Genomic DNA, 20,063 nt, shown 5'->3' on the forward strand with positions numbered 1-20,063 from the left:
CCCATAGGATGTAAGTGGAAATTTAAAACAAAGTGCAAAGTGAAGTTGGAGGCCCAACTCATTATTTATTTATATTTGTTTCCCACCCTGCCTTCCAGTAGGAGCCCAAGACGGCAAACAGAAACACCAAAATCACTCTAAAACTTAAAAAAAAAAAACCTTCAAAATATATTAAAACAAAACAACTTTAAAAACATCTTTTTAAAAGAGCTCTTAAAAAGTAATTCCAACACAGACACAACATCACACTTCCATACCTAATCAGGATTCTGTAAAAGCAGGGGTTTGGTAAAGATTCTCTCACTACTTGGCAGGATTTTAGAGATTAAAAGCTTTTGACTCATTGCAGAAGGCTATTCACATGGAGAGGACCATGATGAAACATTTGCGCCTGTAGTCATGCACACAACTATCAGAACATTGTTAAGTGTAGCAGCCAAAACAGGGATGCAAGTTAAAACATTTGGAAGTAAAAACAGCATTTCTGCTTGGAGACTTAAAATAAGACATCTACATCGAACAAGCACCAGGATTTGAAGACACACAAAAAAACAATTTGTATGTAAATTGCAGAAGTACATATATGGACTTAAGCAAGCTGCTACAGCATGGAACCCGAGAATAAATTGTTGTTGTTGTCCTTCACACTTCCCTAAAAAGAATTTAAAAACAACTTACAATCACAAAAATAGGATGGTTCCTAAAAATATACATGTCATATGCCAAAGGCCAGGGTAAAGAGGAATCTTCAGTAAAGTACTTCCAAAGGAAAACTTCACCAAAAGTAAAGAAGATCCCTGCCTGTATTCAAAGGGAGTAGATCCAACAAGAATTCACATACTGATACATGATTATATATTTTGATCAAGAAGGAGATGACTGTGAAATAATAAAAGTATTAAACCAAGACTTTGAGACAAAAGATCTAAGAAAAATAACACATCACCTGGGAATACAAGTAGAAAGAAGATGGTGGCGTTTACCTTTTCAACCAAAGATACAACGTTGAAGGAATAATATAAAGTTTTGGAATGAAAAATGCAAAGGCCGTAAGTACTACACTGGAAACAAGTTAACTGAAAGCACACCACTGCCTGATAGTTAGCAATACAGAAGGGCAATTGAACAGTTGTATATTGCCACGGTTACAAGACCAAATATTGCAACAGGGGTAGGTATTTTGGAAGCTTTTCTTTCAGTGCAAATAGAAGGTGTCAAGAACATCTGGTTTGTAATAGAGATGTAAAATTTCCAGAAATTTTGAAACCATGGAAAAAACCAGTTTTTTTCAGAAAAAAATGAAATTTTTGGAAAAATTGAAAAAATGCAATATTAGCACTTTTTACAGATTGAAAGTCACATTGGTTCAGGAACATCAAATGTAATTATGTACAACTTGGTCTGACATAACATCACATTTGGTATATTAAAAGTACATTTGATTCAAACAATAATTACAAATTGAATTTACTTTTTTAAATTTTTACTTTTTTTGTAACAAATGGATCTACAAGATCCTGAACTGTAAGGAACACCTGAACTATAATGAACCTCTTTCATTTTGCCAGTTTATGTGGACCAGGCAAAAAACATTTTTTTTAAAAAAGAAGAATCCATCAACATTAATAACAAAGAAAAATATTTATGTCTCTGCTAGTCCTCCACAGTGTCAAGCAGACATAAAGCATCCATTCCCATAAAAAGAACTGAGGAAAAAAGGGGGGGACCAAGATTCAATGAAACATTTTATTCATCATGCTAAAATAAAACATTCCATAATCCATTTTTTCTTCATTTTTTTCAATTTTTCCAATTTTTTGAAAAAACAAAAAAGGCTTCGGGGAAAAAACAGGAAAATGGTTTTTTTCTGAATTTTTCTGGGGTTTTTTTCCAGGCTTTCACATCTCTAGTTTGTTAGGGTGTTAACTAAAATGGTTCTGTGGCAAGGGATTGTGGGGGAAGCATCTTGCCTGAATTAGGGCCTCTGGGAGGCCATGAGACTCTCAGTTCTCACAGCTGAACTCAATTAAGCAGGAGCAAGAACATCTGCTTATCAGCCTGAGATTGGTGTCTCAAAGCCACAGGCCTGGGAAGGTTGGAGAAGCATTTAACCATTAGGCATGAAAACTCCAGAAGATTTTATCATCATAAAGCCCCCTGATTGGCTAATTAATTCCTAGGTGTTGCTGGGCTTTCTCCCACAAAAATAGAACTATCATTCTAGGTCTTTGTTCCCCAGTGTTCCTTGATGCTACCTGATGTTGGGGTACCATTTTCCATCTGTTATCCAGGCTATACATCTCTGGAGATATGTGGGACCATAAAGTTACTCTGCTGGTTTACCTATATTGTGTGAGTATAGTTTAGGCTAGACAGCTTTGTTATTTTTGCTTGTGACTTGAACTCTCTGACTTTTATATTTTACTTAACCCTTCAGGTGTTTGGTTTAAGGAATTGTTTTGCTGTTACATTTTTGCACTTATATTTTATTTTAATAAAGCTATCTCTTATTTACCAGTGTGTGTTCACTTCAGGGGGAAATTGGCTCTGAATCTAGCACCTTGGCCAATTAGCCACAAACTACTGTATAGTTGTGTATTTTGCCTTAAGGCTCCAGGACAAGGAGTGCATTCTTGGCTCTTGTCTTTTGGAATCCTTGGCAGGTCTATTTCTGGCACTTCATGTTTTCCCTTGGCCCAGAATGGGTGACCAGGTTTAAGGGGTGGTCGCAGTCTACCTATCTTGCAGGGTTGGTGTTGGTTTAACTCAGCCCTGGTAAGGGAAGCACAGGTTGTGCCTGGCTGGAATCAATTGACTGGGCTTGGGAGCTGACCCCAGTGGAAACTTGCAAGTTCTTAATAAAAGGCTATGCAAGGATAGCCAACGTGGTGTCCTCCAGATGTTGTTGGATAGCAACTATCATTCCTTACCATTGGCCATGTTGCCTGGAGTCCAACAACATCTGGAGGGCACTGCATTGGCTTTCTCAGGATATGATAGCAGGTCTGCTCTCTCATCTGTATTGGAATCCTGGTGTGAGTGATACAAGGGCTCTAGCCCTTCCCACACTGCAGTCTCAGTCCAGATCAGAACCCCACCTCTCCTGTTTACAATGGAAGAAAAGTTTCCATTGGTGCCCCCCTGCCCCCCACCAGAGCCCTAACATAGATACGGTCCCCTGGCCTACTACTCATCTAATTTGGCCCTAAGTGAAAGCAACTGAGCCTGCTGCTGAGTGAAGAGCTGCTAAATGTCTATCCTATCAGAGAATGCTTCCAGACTGTCATTATTTTTGGGTGCGATTCAATTACATCCCTGATATACACTAATAACTATGTCAGTTCTACAAGTAATGGTCCTTATGTAGCCACAGTGGCACTATCCACACACCAGACAGATGTATCAATAGGCTTGGGGAAACCCCATTGCAGAAGAATAAAAATATGTCCTTAAGGTGAACTCATTGAGGACTGAGCATGCTCAGTGACCACAGAATGCTGACTGGCTGTGAGGAGGGAGGAAGAATCAGTTGGGAGAGGAAATTGAATGGAGTATCCTTAGAAGATGACATGACTGACTGGAACAGTGAACAGTAACAATCCACACCTCAACATTTTGTTGCATGTCCCACATATTTACTTTTTAAGAGACATTCCTACAATTGCTTACAATATGAATGGCATCTTGTCTAATTTGCCCTTCAGTCCCTAACCAGAAGTAATTCTGTGGAAAGAGAAGTTCACATGTTAACTGGGCTATAAATGTTCATGGCAGTGGTTAGAGTGTCAGACTAGGATCTGGGAGACCAGGGTTCACATCCTCACTCGGCTATGAAGCTCACTGGGTGACCTTGGGCCAGCGACAGGCTCTCAGCCTAACCTGCCTCTAAGGGTTGTTGTGAGGATAAAATGGGGGGGAGGGAGAACCATGTACACCACCTTGAGCTCTTTGGGGGAAAGGTGGGATATAAATGAAATAAATAAATAGCTACTGTTCTCATTAAAGCAATATTTCTGGAAACCAAACAGCTTTGCATATATATATCTGCACATACCACAGTGTGGCGTGCTACTTCCACTCAAGCTTCACATTTGTTAGAAATACTGTATGTGTCAAAAACCTACTTTGGTTTGATTTTTGTTTCCACTATCAACCTCTGCTCAGTGGATAAGCGCAATCAAAGGTTGTGGTCATCAAATCATTTCCCTTCCAGAATAGGGGTGTAGAAATTAATGAGGGTTCAGATGGATTCATGCATTCATTTCCCTCATCAGAATCTGTCATTTCCTTTGTAAGTTATCTCCAGTCATTCATACAAGCACATGTGCCAGTGAGCAATTTCTAGAAACACATACAGACATCCCCACATCAATGAAAAGCAGCTGGAAAGGACCTCCCTCATATATATGTGTCTGTAGGCATGTTCCTGTATAACAGACCTGGAGGTGTAGTGAGATAGCAAAAACTACAGATTTTGGTTGTGTAGAATAAATCCATCCTACGCAACTGATCACTGAAGTCTTACTGCAGGAGCGGTGTGTGTCTGTGACCCTTCATATGTTGTTGGCCTCTATCAGCCTCAATCAACATGGTAAATGGTCAGAGTTGATGGATGTTATCCCCCAGCAATATCTGGAGAGCCCATGTACCCTGCCTAACATCCTGGTCCGCCGTCCAATTAAACTAGGCTTATCTTAATTTAAATGTGCTTGGGCCTGCTGAAGTCAATGAGAGAAAGTAAGGTTCAGATCAAGGGCCCTGACTAACTGGGTTTGTGACTTGAGCTCAAATTTATCTGGAGACAGAATCCTATATATGGGGATTGTTATAAACACTAATGTTATCATGACCCAGCTATAATCCCACATTTCTTTTCAAAGTTTTTCTAATCCTTATAATGCAATGACGTGTCAATTGCATTTAGAAGCTCAGATATCAGAACATTATTGGACCATCATAATTTGAAGAGTAGGAAAAAAGCAATTGTTTATTTATGGGTTAGATATGATAAAAGTAAGCTTCCTATGTTCCACTATGCCCTGTTCCATGTACTTAGACTGTCATCCAGCAAAACAGCACAAGTTTTTCATGTAAAAGGTTCTAGGTTCATTCTCCAGAAAGTCCAGGCAGGACTGGGGAAATCTCCCGCCTGAAACTCTAGAAGCTGCTGCCAGTTAGTGTAGACCAGGGGTGGGGAACCTGTGGCCTTCCAGATAACATTAGAGGTCAATTCCCATCACCTTCATCTAGCATGTCCAATGGTCAGAGGTGATGGAAGCTGGAGTCCAGCAACATCTGGAGAGCTACAGGTTGCCCAGTCCTAGGGTAGACAATATTGAGCTATATGGACCAATGGTCAGACTTGCTGTAGAACAGCTTCCTCTGTTCTCTATGTACTTAGCAATAGCACCTCAAACAGTGGTGGGACACAGAGCAGAGTATCCCCTGAAAATCTTTATACTGATATATGTTGGTCCCAGGCTATGGTCTGAAGGCATATGAGGCCAGCACCCTGCTGAAGTTAAGCAGGGTGGGGTCTCGTCAGTGCCTGGATGGGAGACTGCCTGGGAACCATATGTAAGCTGCCTTGGGTTCAGAGCTTGGAAAAGTTACTTTTTTGAACGACAACTCCCATCAGCCCCAGCCAGCATGGCTGGCTGGGGCTGATGGGAGTTGTCGTTTAAAAAAGTAACTTTTCCAAGCTCTGCTTGGGTTTCTATCATGAAAAGAAAGTAACAAATAAATAATAATATATGCCAGGATGTGGTCTGAAGGGCCATGAGGCCACTACTTTGCTGAAGGTAAAGCAGGTCTAGGTCTGATCAGTGCCTAGATGTAAGACCTGCTGGCAACCATATGTATGCCACCTTGGGTTCCATGATGGAAGGAAGATGAGAATAAATGTAAGACATTTTAAAAAAAGGTGTACAACTTGCATATTTTGGATTCATACATACATATTCCTCACTGCTGATAGATTCAAGTGCTTAAAGAAGCAATGAAACTCCTACAGCCCAACACTGGGCTCATGTGGCTCTGCATGGTGTGTGCGCTACTATGATGTAAAATTAATGACTCATACTTTGATTGTTAGAAGCAAAAATTATCTGTTTTCAGATTACCTGTCTTGTACTCAGAATGCTGTGGACTACGCTTCCAGGAGTTAAAGGTTTCCAGCTTGTGGGGATGGAGCCTCTCAGCTTTGAAGTTCTGTGAGTGAGACTATCTCAAGCATCTTTATATAGACTATATATGATATTTAGTAATATTTCAGGATTATGTAGATATACCTTAGATGCATTTCCACCAGCAGTTTACCACCGGTTTCACTGCCACACTCATTGTGGGTTTGTCCTTGCTTATGGTGTTAAATAGTTTGAAGTGAAGAGTCCCAAGAGAAAAAGCAGGGGAAAGTGTATGGTTGATATACAGTGCTAGCTGAAGATAAACCTTTTGCAGAGAGTTGGGCATATAGCAAGGTCAAACAGACTGCTTCAAGTGGCAGAATTCTGGGGGACTGATGAAGGCAGGACTTGATAGCCGAATGACTGAGTGAAGCTTTTTCAAATGGCCCTAGCTTGGAGGGAGGGGTCATTTGGTGCTTAGTTTCATGCAGCAATATTTCTTGGACAAGCACTGCCCATAGGCAATCACTGTTGATTGTTAAAGGTGCTGGTAATTGTAGCTGTGTGAGGGGTAAGCTACAGCTCCCAGTTTCTTTGGGGCAAGCCATGTGCTTTCAGTGTATGGTGTAGATGTGATATGTGGTCTTGTCCCTGACCTCAAGAAGTATCATAAGCAACAAGAAATCTCATTGGCTCCTGGTGTGTCTCCAAATGCAAGCCCAACAAACATGATGGTTCTAATTAGTAGAGACAACCTCACCCCTTTCTGGACCTTTTCTGTGTTGATAGATAGTTCCAGAGTAAGAAATACTTTGGTTCTACTGGGGAGAGAGAAAAGGTAGAACTTCCTTTTGAGAGATAGGGAATAGTCCCCAAATTCATACCCCAAAAAGCAGCTTCTGGTTTTCAGTAAAATTAATCCCAACCAACGAATCAGAAAATAGGAAATACAATACACTTTACAGACAACCCAGTATAAAAAACCTATAACCAGTCAACGGAACCTTCCACCTCCATAACTCTCTCCATAACCCTCAATTAAAGGCTAACGTGAGGGGGGGAAGTTTTAAGAGCTTTTTAAAAAAGATCCAAGAGATGGATCTTTAGTAGCTTCCCATTCCTGCAGAAGTGGCAGCATGAAGCTATATGGAAGTGCAGGGCTTTACTGCTAGCGTTAATGTGCAGTTGTAGGCTAACAGCTATGGATATCTAGTTATTGTAGCTTTTTTTTTTCAGGAAGAAAGAGGCCTCCCCTCACAGCTATTTCCTTCAGGTTTGTACATATTTGAAGAAGTGGTTTTACGGTACACAAGCTGCGCGGATCCCCTGAGAAGCCACCTGCAGTTTCACACCCTGAGCTCTGGAAACAGAAGGCTCCGCACAGACAGGGAGGTCTTACAGCCTTGACAGCTATGAGTGTGCATCAGCCAAGCACCTGGGCCAGCAGAAGCAGACTACAGTTGCTTGGTAAGCATAACCACTGACTTTAGTCTCCTGCTCTCTTTGGATTCTAGTTGGAATCATGCTCTTTTCTCCTTTCCTTGCTCATCCATATCTTCTCTCTCCTTTTCCCCCTACTTTCTACTTTTTCTGCTTTCGTTCCCTCCTCCAACTCTTTTCTCCTTCAATTATTATATTCCTTTTACCCTTCCATTCACATTGTTTCACCTATGCATTTATCTCTATTTGCCTTCTATGGAGAGGAAAGGATTTAGAAGTTTTGCCAGCATAACAAATGCTTAAAGACTATCAATAGGATGCAAAAGAGGTAAGGCAATGGCTTTCATTAGATCACCGTCATTTGGCCAGGAGTGATGGAAACTGCCCAATGGCAAAGGGACTGATATTTTCATCAGGCAGAATGGAAATGGAGATTCATCCTCAGGTTAGATTTGGATTGTGTTGGCTCGTGATGCAAACAGTGCATGTTGATGAAACAGCAAACCTTAGATCAGGGATGAGGAACCTGCGGCCCTCCGGATGTTGGGGGACTCCAACTCCCATGAGCCTTAGCCAGCATGGCCAATAGTCACAGATGATGGGAGATGTAGTCCAGCAACATCCAGAGGGATACAGGTTCCCCACCCCAGCCTTAGATCATTATCAGAACTCATAAGAATGATATATTGCATCTGTGGGATATTTGTAGTGAATTGCTTTGTTTGACAAATAATGCTGTTTTGGCTCTTGGCTGATTGAATATGTTAAATGGTTATGGCTTAATCCAGAGTCCAATGGGACTTACTCCTAGGTAAGTGGGTAAGGTACTACAGACTTACATCATCTTCATAAGATTGTGACATTTTTAATGTGTGTTTTTCCTTTTAAAAAATACCTCTGTAACTGTTGAGAGGTGGTTTTAGACCCATTGTGTCTTAACATTGACCTTATTACCATTTGGGGGGAAACCAGTTTCCAATGGGAAATTGCAGTGAACTTGGGCAGAACTCTAGTGCAGAGTTAAATTTACAAGGGAGAAGGCGGATAATTTCCCATCTGTTCACTTAGTTTCTTAGCTTTTTTGTCTTAACCTTGCTAATAGGAAAGGCATTTGGCTGCTATGTGACTGACCTCATGCTCTCCAATGTTTGTGCCAATGCATTGCCTGTAGGGTGGCATAATATCCCTGCAATGCCAGCATCTCGGCATGATTTCTTATAGCTTAGCAATTGGAACATCCTCTGTTATGCTCTTATCTGCTGCTGATCCACTTTAGCCTGTCTTAGGAGTGGACTGGGCTTGGACTCTCAGTTTGCTTGGCTCGTTAATGACATTTGTGCAAGATCCCATGTGTTGAGCTCCGGTAAAAGTGTTAAGGCTTGAATTATGCTTCCTTGCATAACATAGTCCAAAGCATGTTTGCTCAGAAGAAGGTTCTATGGAGTTCAGCAGAACATATTCCTATGTAAGTATGCTTAGAACTGCAATTCATGTCTCTTTTTCTGTGTGTGTAGTATGAACCAAATCTTATCTAGACTGAATTTGTATATATTATTTCTCTCTATTTAAAATGAAGAGAGCCAAGCAAAATCATACTGGGGCAAACTGCAACAAGAATATCATTTCACTGAGGTTTTTCCTCCATATACAGTATAGTATGAATCAAAATGCAATTCTGATTAATCTCCATGTAAGTTTGCCACTTGTTTTTATGCTAAGCCACCCTTCCCAGCAAGGCCATCTGCCATGCTGAAGACCTAGCAATGGTCTTGTTACTTAGGTTCTCCACAGGAGACAACCTATGTAAACTCAATTTCTGACTGAGCTACCCTGTAAAATTGCGTTTTAAAGACAGGACACACATTAATAAATAAATATTAATAAGAATAGGACTGTGTGGTTCAGAGAGTAATTATGTTTGTTTCTATATATCTAGATCTGAACACTTGACTTTTGAGTTCTCCTCCTGCACGATTTGACCTGGAGTTTGACTCTCAGAGCCAACATGGTGCAGTGGTTAAGGTATCAGACTAGGAGGCCTGGGTTCAAATCCCTGTTCAACTACAAAGCACATCTTGGGCCAGTCATTCTTTTTCAGCTTAATCTACTTCGCAGAGTTTTTGTGAGGATACAGTAGGGGAGAGAGCTATATATTCCGCCAAAAGTTCCTTGGAGGAAGGGTGGGATACAACTGTAATTAATAAAATAAATGTATAAGAATGGGAAGTGATTATTCTCTGATGAGAGAAATGCACATTGAATGGAGGCTATAGGGCTTACATTTGTTCAGGTTTGGAGTATAAATTAATGTGAGAAAGAAACAAGAATTCACACTTCCCCTTGAAAAGGAGTACATGCCTCTATTTCTGAATTATTTAACTGAGGGAATAAAACCTGCTTCTTTTCAAGGTGCCAGCTTTTTAGGGGGCTCTGGTGGGCTCTTATGCCTTATTTACACCTGCATGACATTTTGTTATCATGGAGATCCATTGGTGGGAAAGATAAAACCCAAGCTTCACCAACCTGGCACCTCCAGATGTTCTGGACTACAACTCCCATCAGCCCCTACTGTGCTGGCTGGGGCTGATGGGAATTGTAGTCTAGAACATCTGGAGGTCTCCAAGCTAGCGAGAGCTGGCTTAACCTGTTGAATTCTTGCTGGTTATTATTAGCTGTTGAATACCAGTTGCTGGAAACGGCAGGAGGGGACAGTACTGTTGCACTCAAGTCCTGCCTGCGGCCTTCCCATAAGCATCTGGCTAGTCACTGTGAGAACAGGATGTTGGAACAGAAGGGCCACTGGCTAGATCCAGCAGGCTCTTCTTACGTTCTTGCAGTACCTACTTTGTTTGTTTGCTTTGCTAGAAATTTGAGATCCACCAACTGGCGCCAGGTGCAAAATAGTGGCTCCAACGTCTGGACATAAGAGTTAAGGAAGAGGGTACCTCTGAGCATATTTAGGATCAGTACCAGAACCAAGCTCACACAAAAGTCGTCCTGGGCTCCTACTGGGAGGAAGGGCGGGATATAAATCTAATAACAAACAAACAAACAAAATAAAATAAAAGTCCTTTCACACAAAAATAAATTTCTGGCCCTATCCCCCCACTCGCTCCAAAGCATTCTTTTTAGCAACTTAATTTATGAAAGGGAAAAACTTTTTAGTGGTTGCAATGGTTAAACATTTGGGTGTCAGAATCGAAAACATTTGTCGATCTTCTGCAAATCACTCGGAGATCTACCAGTAGCTCCTGATCTTCCTTCTGCTCACCCTTGCTGGATATCACCAATTACACGGGTGCTAGTGCAGTATCGATGCTAAACCGTAGCAGAAGTTGTGAGAGCAGGATCAGCAGCTATTAGGTTTAGCATTCAGCCAGAATTTTAAAGTCCTCACAAAAACATCACTTTCTACGCTTTTTGCCAGACTTGGAGGTTACAAAGCTAGAAAACTATTAAGCCAAGCTGTTTTCGCAGTATAATGAGCTGTTGTGTGTGTACTTGTGCTCCAAGTATCACATGAAAGCAATGATTACTGTTGCATTGTACTGCCACATGTGCATTTGTGTGTGTGTTGTGAATGTCTCCCTCACTATTCACTTTTAGGAGAAATTTTCAAACATTCCTGTTTACCCAGGTATTTGATGACTGAAAGACTTGTCCCTGGCAACCCTGAAATTATTAGTTTTATTTATTTATTTAGTTAGTTAGTTTAATTTATATACCGCCCTAAGCCCGAAGGCTCTCTGGGCGGTGTACAAAAAGATAAAAACAAGCACAATATATAAATACAATAAATAATAAATAAAAAACAAACAAACAATAACGAACCAAACAACATCCAAAATATGGAAATGCTGTTTAAAATACACTTTAAAATGCCTGGGAGTATAAAAAGGTTTTCACCTGGCGCCGAAAAGATAGTAGCGTCGGCGCCAGGCGCACCTCATCAGGGAGACTGTTCCACAGTTCGGGGGCCACTACTGAAAAGGCCCTGGTTCTAGTCATCACCCTCCGAGCCTCTCAATGGGATGGTACTCGGAGGAGGGCCTTAGATGTTGAGCGTAGTGTATGGGTAGGTTCATATTGGGAGAGGCGTTCCACCAGGTATTGCAGTCCCATGCTGTGTAGGGCTTTATAGGTCAAAACCAGCACTTTGAATCTATCCCGGAAACAAATAGGAAGCCAGTGCAGACGGGCCAGAACAGGTGTTATATGAGCGGACCTTCTGGTCCGCGTCAACAATCTGGCCGCTGCATTCTGGACTAGCTGTAGTTTCCGAACAGTCTTCAAGGGCAGCCCCACGTAGAGCGCGTTGCAGTAGCCCAATCTAGAAGTTACCAGAGCATGAACAACTGAAGCGAGGTCGTCACTGTCCAGATAGGGACGTAGCTGGGCTACCAATCAAAGATGGTAAAAAGCATTCCGTGCCACCGAGGCCACCTGGGCCTCAAGAGACAGGGAAGGATCGAAAAGAACTCCCAAGCTACGAGTTTAAGAGTAAGTGATTGCTTTTAGGAGTTTGTAACTGTTTTTAGAAGGTTGTTTTTAATTGCTTTTAGAAGGCTGTTTTTCAAAGTTTAAACTATAGTTTTTAGTATTGACATGTTCCCCCTGACCTCAGTCTCTTTTGGAAGAAGGGGTGGGATATACACTTAATCAATAATAATGTGGATGCATACACACTTGGCTGGCATAGGGAGATATTTCCCTAACAAGAGATGTGCAGAGGTAACTGGTGTCATCCTGTGGGATGGACCAAGGAAAATGGAAGCCCACTCATGTGGTAAACAAGGCAAGATGAATTTAAGGTATACCTCATTAATGTCACTGAAATACCTGAAAAGTCTGAGACTGAGATGATAATTATTTTCCTTTTAACAAAATATCTTGCTTTATGAATTTGTCTGTCCCAATTCAGCAGAATGATTACCTTCTTAAAAGCATACCAGAGCATGTTGAGGCATTGAATAGCTGCCAGAAATGCTAAATTAGAAAACATCCAGAGGCAGAGAAAAGTTTGATCCTGACTATCACCCTCCCAACACACAAACACTCACTTTTGCAAAACAAACAACGTAGTTGTATGAAGTTAATTCTTGCTGAGATTACCCGGTACAGTGCAAGAATTTTAGTTCCAAAAGAAAGATGACTTGAAGCCATTGATAAATGCACACCCACCATATGTGTGGCATATTATCAGTTTATAATATTTATATATAGGAAGTAGGATTCATATTATTCTAATTGTGTGGTAAATGTTTATGCAAATATAAATAATTTGTAATATCTGTTTAGGAAGATAGAATTAATATGTCAGTCTCTGTTGGATGTTAATATGGGTAATAAAGTATGCAACTAGTGATTTAGATGGAGAGAAATCAAATAGTCTTGTGCACGGTGATAGATCTTTTGGAGCTACAATGGATGGGGGGCATTTTAATTATTATTTTTCTTTTTTTGACCTTGCTTATTCTAATACCTGGTCAGGTTCAGAATTTCATTATCAATACTTAGAAGCTGGCAATGAATATGGCATATAGTTTGTTTCATTTGTTTATTTATAAGCTTTCTTCTTGTTGTTATGTGCCTTCAAGTCGATTATGACTTATGGCGACCCTATGAATCAGTGATCTCCAATAGCATCTGTCATGAACCACCCTGTTCAGATCTTGTAAGTTCAGGTAAGCTTTCTTACCCACTTCCATAAGATCCCAGGGTGGGTTGCAACAATATAGTATACAGCAATACAAATAAATGAAACATAAACTGTTATAATAAGCATACCAGAACAGTATAGATTCAACAAAAAAGTGGGTCCTACAAAACAATACTGTGAGTTATATTCCACTAAGTCCTACTCAGAGTAAACCAATTGAAATTAATGAACCTAAGTTAGTCATGTCTTTTAACTTCAGTGGGTCTACTCTGAATAGGAGTAGCATTTACTATTTATTTATTTACTATTTGATTTATATCCTGCCTTTCCTCCCAGCGAGAGCCAGTGTGGTGTAGTGATTAAGGTGCTGGACCTGGGAGACCAGGATTCAAATCCCCACACAACCATGAAGCTCACTAGGTGACCTTGGGCCAGTCACTGCCTCTCAGCCTTAGAGGAGGCAATGGTAAACCCCCTCTGAATACCGCTTACCATGAAAACCCTATTCATAGGGTCGCCATAAGTTGGGATCAACTTGAAGGCAGTCCATTTCCATTTTTCCTCCCAGCAAAAGCCCAGGGCAGCAAACAAAAGCACTAAATAAAACATCATAAAAACAGACCTTAAAATACATTAAAACCTAACAACTTTTTAAAAATTCTTTAAAAAAGCTTTAAAAACATCTTAAATAAAAAGGGTTTAAAAACATATTGTTTAGGGGGGGAAAGGTTTTAAAAAAACATATTAAAAAGCAGTTCCAACACAGATGCAGACTGGGATAGGTCTCAACTTAAAAGTCTTGTTGAAAGAGGAAAGTCTTCAATAGGCGCCGAAAAGATAACAGAGATGGCATCTACCTAATATTTAAAGGGACGGAATTCCACAGGGTAGATGCAACCAGTCTAAAGGTCCATTTCCTATATTGTGCAGAACGGGCCTCCTGATAAAATGGTATCTGCAGGAGGCCCTCACCTGCAGAGCGCAGTGATCGACTGGGTATATACAGAGTAAGACGATCTTTCAGGTATCCTGGTCCCAAGCTGTATAGGGCTTTGTACACCAGAACTAGAACCTTGAACTTTGCCCAGTAGCAAATGGGCAGCCAGTGCAATTCTTTCAGCAGTGGGGTGACATGTTGGCGATACCCTGCCCCAGTGAGCAGTCTCATCACTGCATTTTGAACCAGCTGCAACTTCTGGACCAACCTCAAGGGCAGCCCCACATAGAGCGCATTACAGTAATCCAGCCTGGAGGTTACCAGTGCATGGACAACAGTGCTCACGTTATCCTGGTCCAGAAACGGCCACAGCTGTCTTATCAGCCAAAGCTGGTAAAAGGCACTCCTAGCTACGGAGGTCACCTGGGCCTCTAGTGACAAAGATGGATCCAGGAGCACCTCCAAACCTGCTCTTTCAGAGGGAGTACGACCCCATCCAAAGCAGGCAACTGACCAATCATCCAAACTTGGGAACCACCAACCCACAGTGCCTCCATCTTGCTAGGATTCAGAGTCATTTTATTGACCCTCATCCAGCCCACCACTGAGTCCAGGCAGCGGTCCAGGGCTTGCACGGCCTCTCCCGATTCAGATGTTACAGAGAAATAGAGCTGGGTATCATCAGCATACTGCTGACACCTCGCCTCAAATCTCCTGATCACCACTCCCAAGGGCTTCATATAGATGTTAAACAGCATGGGGGACAAGATGGTACCCTGCGGCACCCTGCAGCACAACTGCCAGGGGGCTGAAAGACAGTCACCCAATGCTATTCTCTGAGAGCAACCTTGGAGATAGGATCAGAACCACTGTAAACCACGCCTCTCTCGCTATGAACCTACCTGTTCACTTCGTTCAGAATCTAAGGCCCTCCTCCGGGTACCAGCTCATCGGGAAGCCCGGAGGGTGGTTACTAGATCTAGGGCCTTTTCTGTGGTAGCCCCTGAGTTGTGGAACAGCCTCCCCGAAGAGGTATGCCTGGTGCCTACACTTCTATCTTTCCGGCGCCAGGTAAAGACCTTTTTATGCTCCCAGGCATTTTAATCTTTTAATTTTCTTAATCTTTCTACTTTTAATATGTATCCTTCTTAATTTGTGTTGTATTTCGTTTTCGTTGTGCTTTCTGTTGTTTGTTTGTACATGTTTTTGTGATTTTTTACTATGATATATTGTATTTTATCTTGTTTGTTCACCGCCCTGAGAGCTATTCTGCTAAGGGCGGTATATAAATTGAAATAATAAATAAAATAAATATAAAACAGTGCCTCCAATACTCATCTCACCAAGTCGGCCCAGAAGGATACCATGGTCAATGGTATCAAAAGCCACTGAGAGATCAAGTAAGAATAACAGGGTCGCACTCCCCCTGTCCTTCTCCTGATAAAGGTCATCCATTAGGGCAACCAAGGCCGATTCAGTCCCATAACCTGGCCTGAACCCAGACTGGGATGGGTCAAGATGATCTGTTTCATCCACTGCGCCACAACCCTCTCAATCACCTTCGCTAAAAAGGGGGTATTTGCAACCGGTCTGTAGTTGTCACAAACCAGTGGGTCCAGGGTGGGCTTTTTCAGGAGTGGTCGGATCACCGTCTCTTTCAAGGTGGCTGGAACCACTCCCTCCCGCAATGATGCATTGACCACACTCTGGATCCACCCGGTCAAACCCTCTCAGCAAGCTTTAATAAGCCAAGATTGGCAAGGGTCGAGAGGACACATTGCTGGCCACATCATCACAAGCACCTTGTCTATGTCATCAGGCTGCATCAACTGAAACCATTCCCAAGAAGTTGCAGCAGATGTTGCACTGGACACCTCATTGGAGACTAAGTAGATGTGGAGGGAGCATCAAGACTGCTACGGAGGCACGCAACTTTATCCTCAAAGTGCCTTGCAAACAATTCACAGTGGGCCTCCAAAGGGTCTAAAACTCCATTTCCTGGAGTTGATGTCAACAGACTCCTGACAATATGGAAAAGCTCCACTGGACATTGAAATCACCCAGCACTATCGTTCTGGGCTCCTCCAACACCACAGCCGAGATGGCCTCCTCCAGCTTGGTCAGAGAAGCTGCTGGGCAGCAGGGTGGATGGTGCACCAGCAGCAACCCTAGTTTACGGTCTCCTCAGCCCGACACCAGATGCAGGCCCTCACAGCCAGCTCCAAGACAGAGTGGTTACCTGGTGACAGAGATGGAAGTTCTGTAGACCACAGCAACTCCTCCTCCCTGTCTCTGCAGCCTGTGCTGGTGTTGCATCGAGTATCCAGGTGGGCAAACCTGGGTCAGATCAACTCCCACCCAGGTCTCAGTAATGCACACTAAATCGGCACCTTCATCCACAATCAAATCATGGATGAGAGTGGTCTTATTGTGTACCGATCTGGCGTTAAACAACACCACACACAGGCCAGTGGGCACAGCAGATGAGCAACGAGGAACCCATCCATGAGAGGAGTGGCAGCAAGGAACAAATACATAAATCTACAAGTATACTGTCCATGATTAAGCTTGCATGGGCTAGACTGCTGAAAGCAGGGCTTGAAGACACCACAAATCAGCTGATTGTTGGTGCCTTCAAGCCCCACTGAGTTGGAATCCAATCTGCACCTGCAAAGGAAAAAATGGACCACCTGGAGTCATGATGACATCAGGTGATTAACAGGTGAGTGGCCCACCCACCTGTCTAAGTCGCTTGTGGGGGAATTCACTCTGCATTAGAGCCCTTGTCATCAGATGCAAATGGGCTCCAGTTCATGCAGCCTTATGCAGTAATAAAAGGTGTTAGCCTCCGAGGTACTGCAATACTTTTTTGTTTGCTACAACAGACTAACATTGTTAGTCTGGAAATTGTCTTTTACTAAGACAGTCTTTAAGGATCAGAAATCAATTGAATTATGACAAATAAAAATTCAAAGTTGTTTCATAATAATTATGAAAAATTATGGACAGAGATAAAGAAAGACTTGCTAAGATGGGATAAACTACAACTGTCATTAATGGGTAGAATATCTGTGATAAAAATGAATGTATTACCGAGAACGATGTTTTTGTTTCAAACAATACCTGTAATATCCTCTGATTTACCTTTTAAACAATGGCAAAAAGATATCTCTAAATTCGTATGGCAAGGAAAAAAACCAAGAGTCAAATTTAAATTACTACAAGATGCCAAAGAAAGAGGAGGACTGGGATTACCAAATCTGAGACTTTATTTTGCTGCCTGCTGTCTAGTCTGGATAAAGGAATGGATCTTATTGAGGAATAAAAGACTATTGGATTTGGAGGGCCATAATTTGAAGTGGGGATGGCATGGATATCTATGGTATGACAAAGTAAAAGTAAATGTAGACTTTAACAATCATTTTATAAGACGTCCTCTGTTGAAAATATGGAATAGATATAAACCAAGGTTTTATTCGAAAATACCATTATGTGTCTCAAGTCAAGAAGCGTTTTATAGAAGAGAAATGGCTGGAAAAGAGAAATGGTTAACTTATCAAGAACTATTAGAAAATGTACATGGAGAATATACAATGAAAGAGAGAGAACAACTGACAAAGGAAGGATATAGTTTTCAATGGTTTGCCTATTTACAATTGTTAGAAAGATATAAAATGGACAAGAAAATGTATGGGTTTGAAATAAGTAAATCTGATTTTGAAATAGGACTGTGTACAAATGATGAAAATATAATTGCGAAAATGTATAAACTCTTATTGAAAATGGATATGGAGGAAGAACAAGTAAAAGAGTGTATGGTAAAGTGGGCAAAAAATTTTGGTTATAACATACAAATGGATCAATGGGAAAATATGTGGAAAAAAGGTTTGAAATTTACACTATGCTATAATCTTAAAGAAAATTTTTATAAAATGATGTACCATTGGTACATGACTCCAGAAAAGTTGTCAAAAATGTATAGTAATGTTTCTAATGTTTGTTGGAAATGTAAACAACAAGAAGGATCATTTTATCATATGTGGTGGTTATGTAAAAAGGCAAAATCATTTTGGGCACAGATAGGTAGGAAGATGCAAAAAATTCTAAAGATAAATATTCAGTCAAAACCAGAATTTTTTTTATTGGGTTTTATGGATAAACAAATAGAAAAGAAATATGGAAGAATAATATTATATATGATTACGGCAGCAAGATTATTATATGCACAAAAGTGGAAAATGGAATCAACACCAACAATGGAAGAGTGGCTATTGAAATTAATGGACTTAGTAGAAATGGATAAATTGACATGTTTACTTAGAGAAAAATCGACGGATACATTTCTTAAGGAATGGAAGCCTCTCTTGGACTTTTTGTTGAAAGATCAAAATAAAATGATGATACTGGGATTTGACGATTAATTAAGACAGCCTATGGAGAAAAGGGATTCTGTATGTATATATTAAGGGACAGGTTTGATGTATATTATATCCTTATAGCTGATCTGTGACAAATCAGAAGTCAACTATTTTATTTTCATTTTTTGTTGTTGTATTGTTATGTTTTTTTGACTTTGTTTTGTTTGTTTTTGGAAAAATTTGAATAAAAATTATATAAAAAAAATAATAAAAAAAAGAAATCAATTGCTTTATGCAAAAAAAAAAAGATGAACCATTTTGATTCTATTCTGTAAATGTTTTGTTTATAATTATTTTCAGGTCTTTATACAATTGTATTGAATCCAGCTAAGTCATTCTCAGAGTAAATTCATTGAATTCAACAGACTTAAGTTAGTAATATCCATTGATTTCAGTAGATCTACCTTTCTCTGAGTATGGCTTAGCCGAATACAACCCAGTGACAATGTACAAAGCATGCAAAAAGGCCAATCATCAAATGCACTATAATAGGCTAGAATCTTCTAAAAGATACTATCAAATGTAGTATAAGCCTTTTTCATGTTTCATATAGAATGGCTGATTAAATTTGTAGAGGCTTTCTTAAAGAACAAAAGCAAACGTCCATTGGTAAGGACTTAATATGACTTCAAAACATGTTGGGATTCATGGACTGAATACATTTGTATCCAGCCATAGAAGTTTGTTGCGACCTCTGGATCACAGAACCAGTAATGTTAACTGCTGCTTCATTTAAACATGGTTTTAATTGTTATCACTTAGAATCCCTTAATTTTCATAGTTTCTCCCATGAAGAAACTATTCCATATTCAAGTCCCAGACACCGGGGACAGATAATAGGGAAAGGCATGTCCAGTTTCTGGGTTCTTCCAGGAAAATCAAGTTGGCTGCCACTGGAAATTTAATGTTGGAAGATATGGATTCTTGTTCCAACAACGAAGCAGTTCTTATTTTATTTTCTTTATTATTACATTTATATCCCACCTTTCCTCCAAGTAGCTCAAAGTGTCATACAAATGTGGTTCTCCCCCTCCTGATTTTATCCTCATAACAACTCTGTGAGAGACTTCCAGGAAGGATTGGTTCGCTTGTGCCTGCCTCTGAGACGAGCTCTCGTCTCAGAGGAAGCTTTTTCAGTTTTAAAACCAGTCAAAAGGTTTTTTTTGACTGGTAAAAACTCTCCCAGGCAAGGGAGAAATGAAGAGATCATCCACAAGCTTCGTTGTGTTTGTTGGGGGACTTGAATTCATTAGGATCGCCTATGAACGAAGGACCAGCCAGCAACGTCGGACGGAGCCAGGGAATTTCAAGCAAGCTCAAACTGATTAAGCGAGACGTTTTTCTTTTCTTCAAAGAAAAACAGATTCTAACAGGCAAGCATTCTTCTATCTATCCTTATCATTTGGCTTAAATTGCTGCAGTAAAAGAGATTTGTTAAAAGAATCAGCAGTAAAGGATCCCTGGGTGAGTTATAACTTTTCTCT

The 20,063-nt window shown here is 40.7% G+C and overlaps 1 protein-coding gene across 3 annotated transcripts in view; it reads left to right on the plus strand.

Annotated features, from left to right (window-relative positions):
• The first annotated feature begins 6,141 nt into the window (after positions 1 to 6,141).
• The window catches only part of FLT3 (fms related receptor tyrosine kinase 3), a 116,776-nt gene continuing 102,854 nt past the window's right edge, over positions 6,142 to 20,063 (plus strand). For all 3 annotated transcript variants that reach the window (XM_061628502.1, XM_061628503.1, XM_061628504.1), the window contains exons 1-2: positions 6,142 to 6,212; positions 7,362 to 7,592. In XM_061628502.1, coding sequence (XP_061484486.1) covers positions 7,538 to 7,592 — 55 coding nt within the window. In that variant the 5' untranslated portion in view covers positions 6,142 to 6,212; positions 7,362 to 7,537. The remainder of the gene's footprint in view (positions 6,213 to 7,361; positions 7,593 to 20,063) is intronic.

The sequence above is a fragment of the Rhineura floridana genome, chromosome 5 (assembly GCF_030035675.1).
Source record: "Rhineura floridana isolate rRhiFlo1 chromosome 5, rRhiFlo1.hap2, whole genome shotgun sequence".
Lineage (NCBI taxonomy): Eukaryota > Metazoa > Chordata > Lepidosauria > Squamata > Rhineuridae > Rhineura > Rhineura floridana.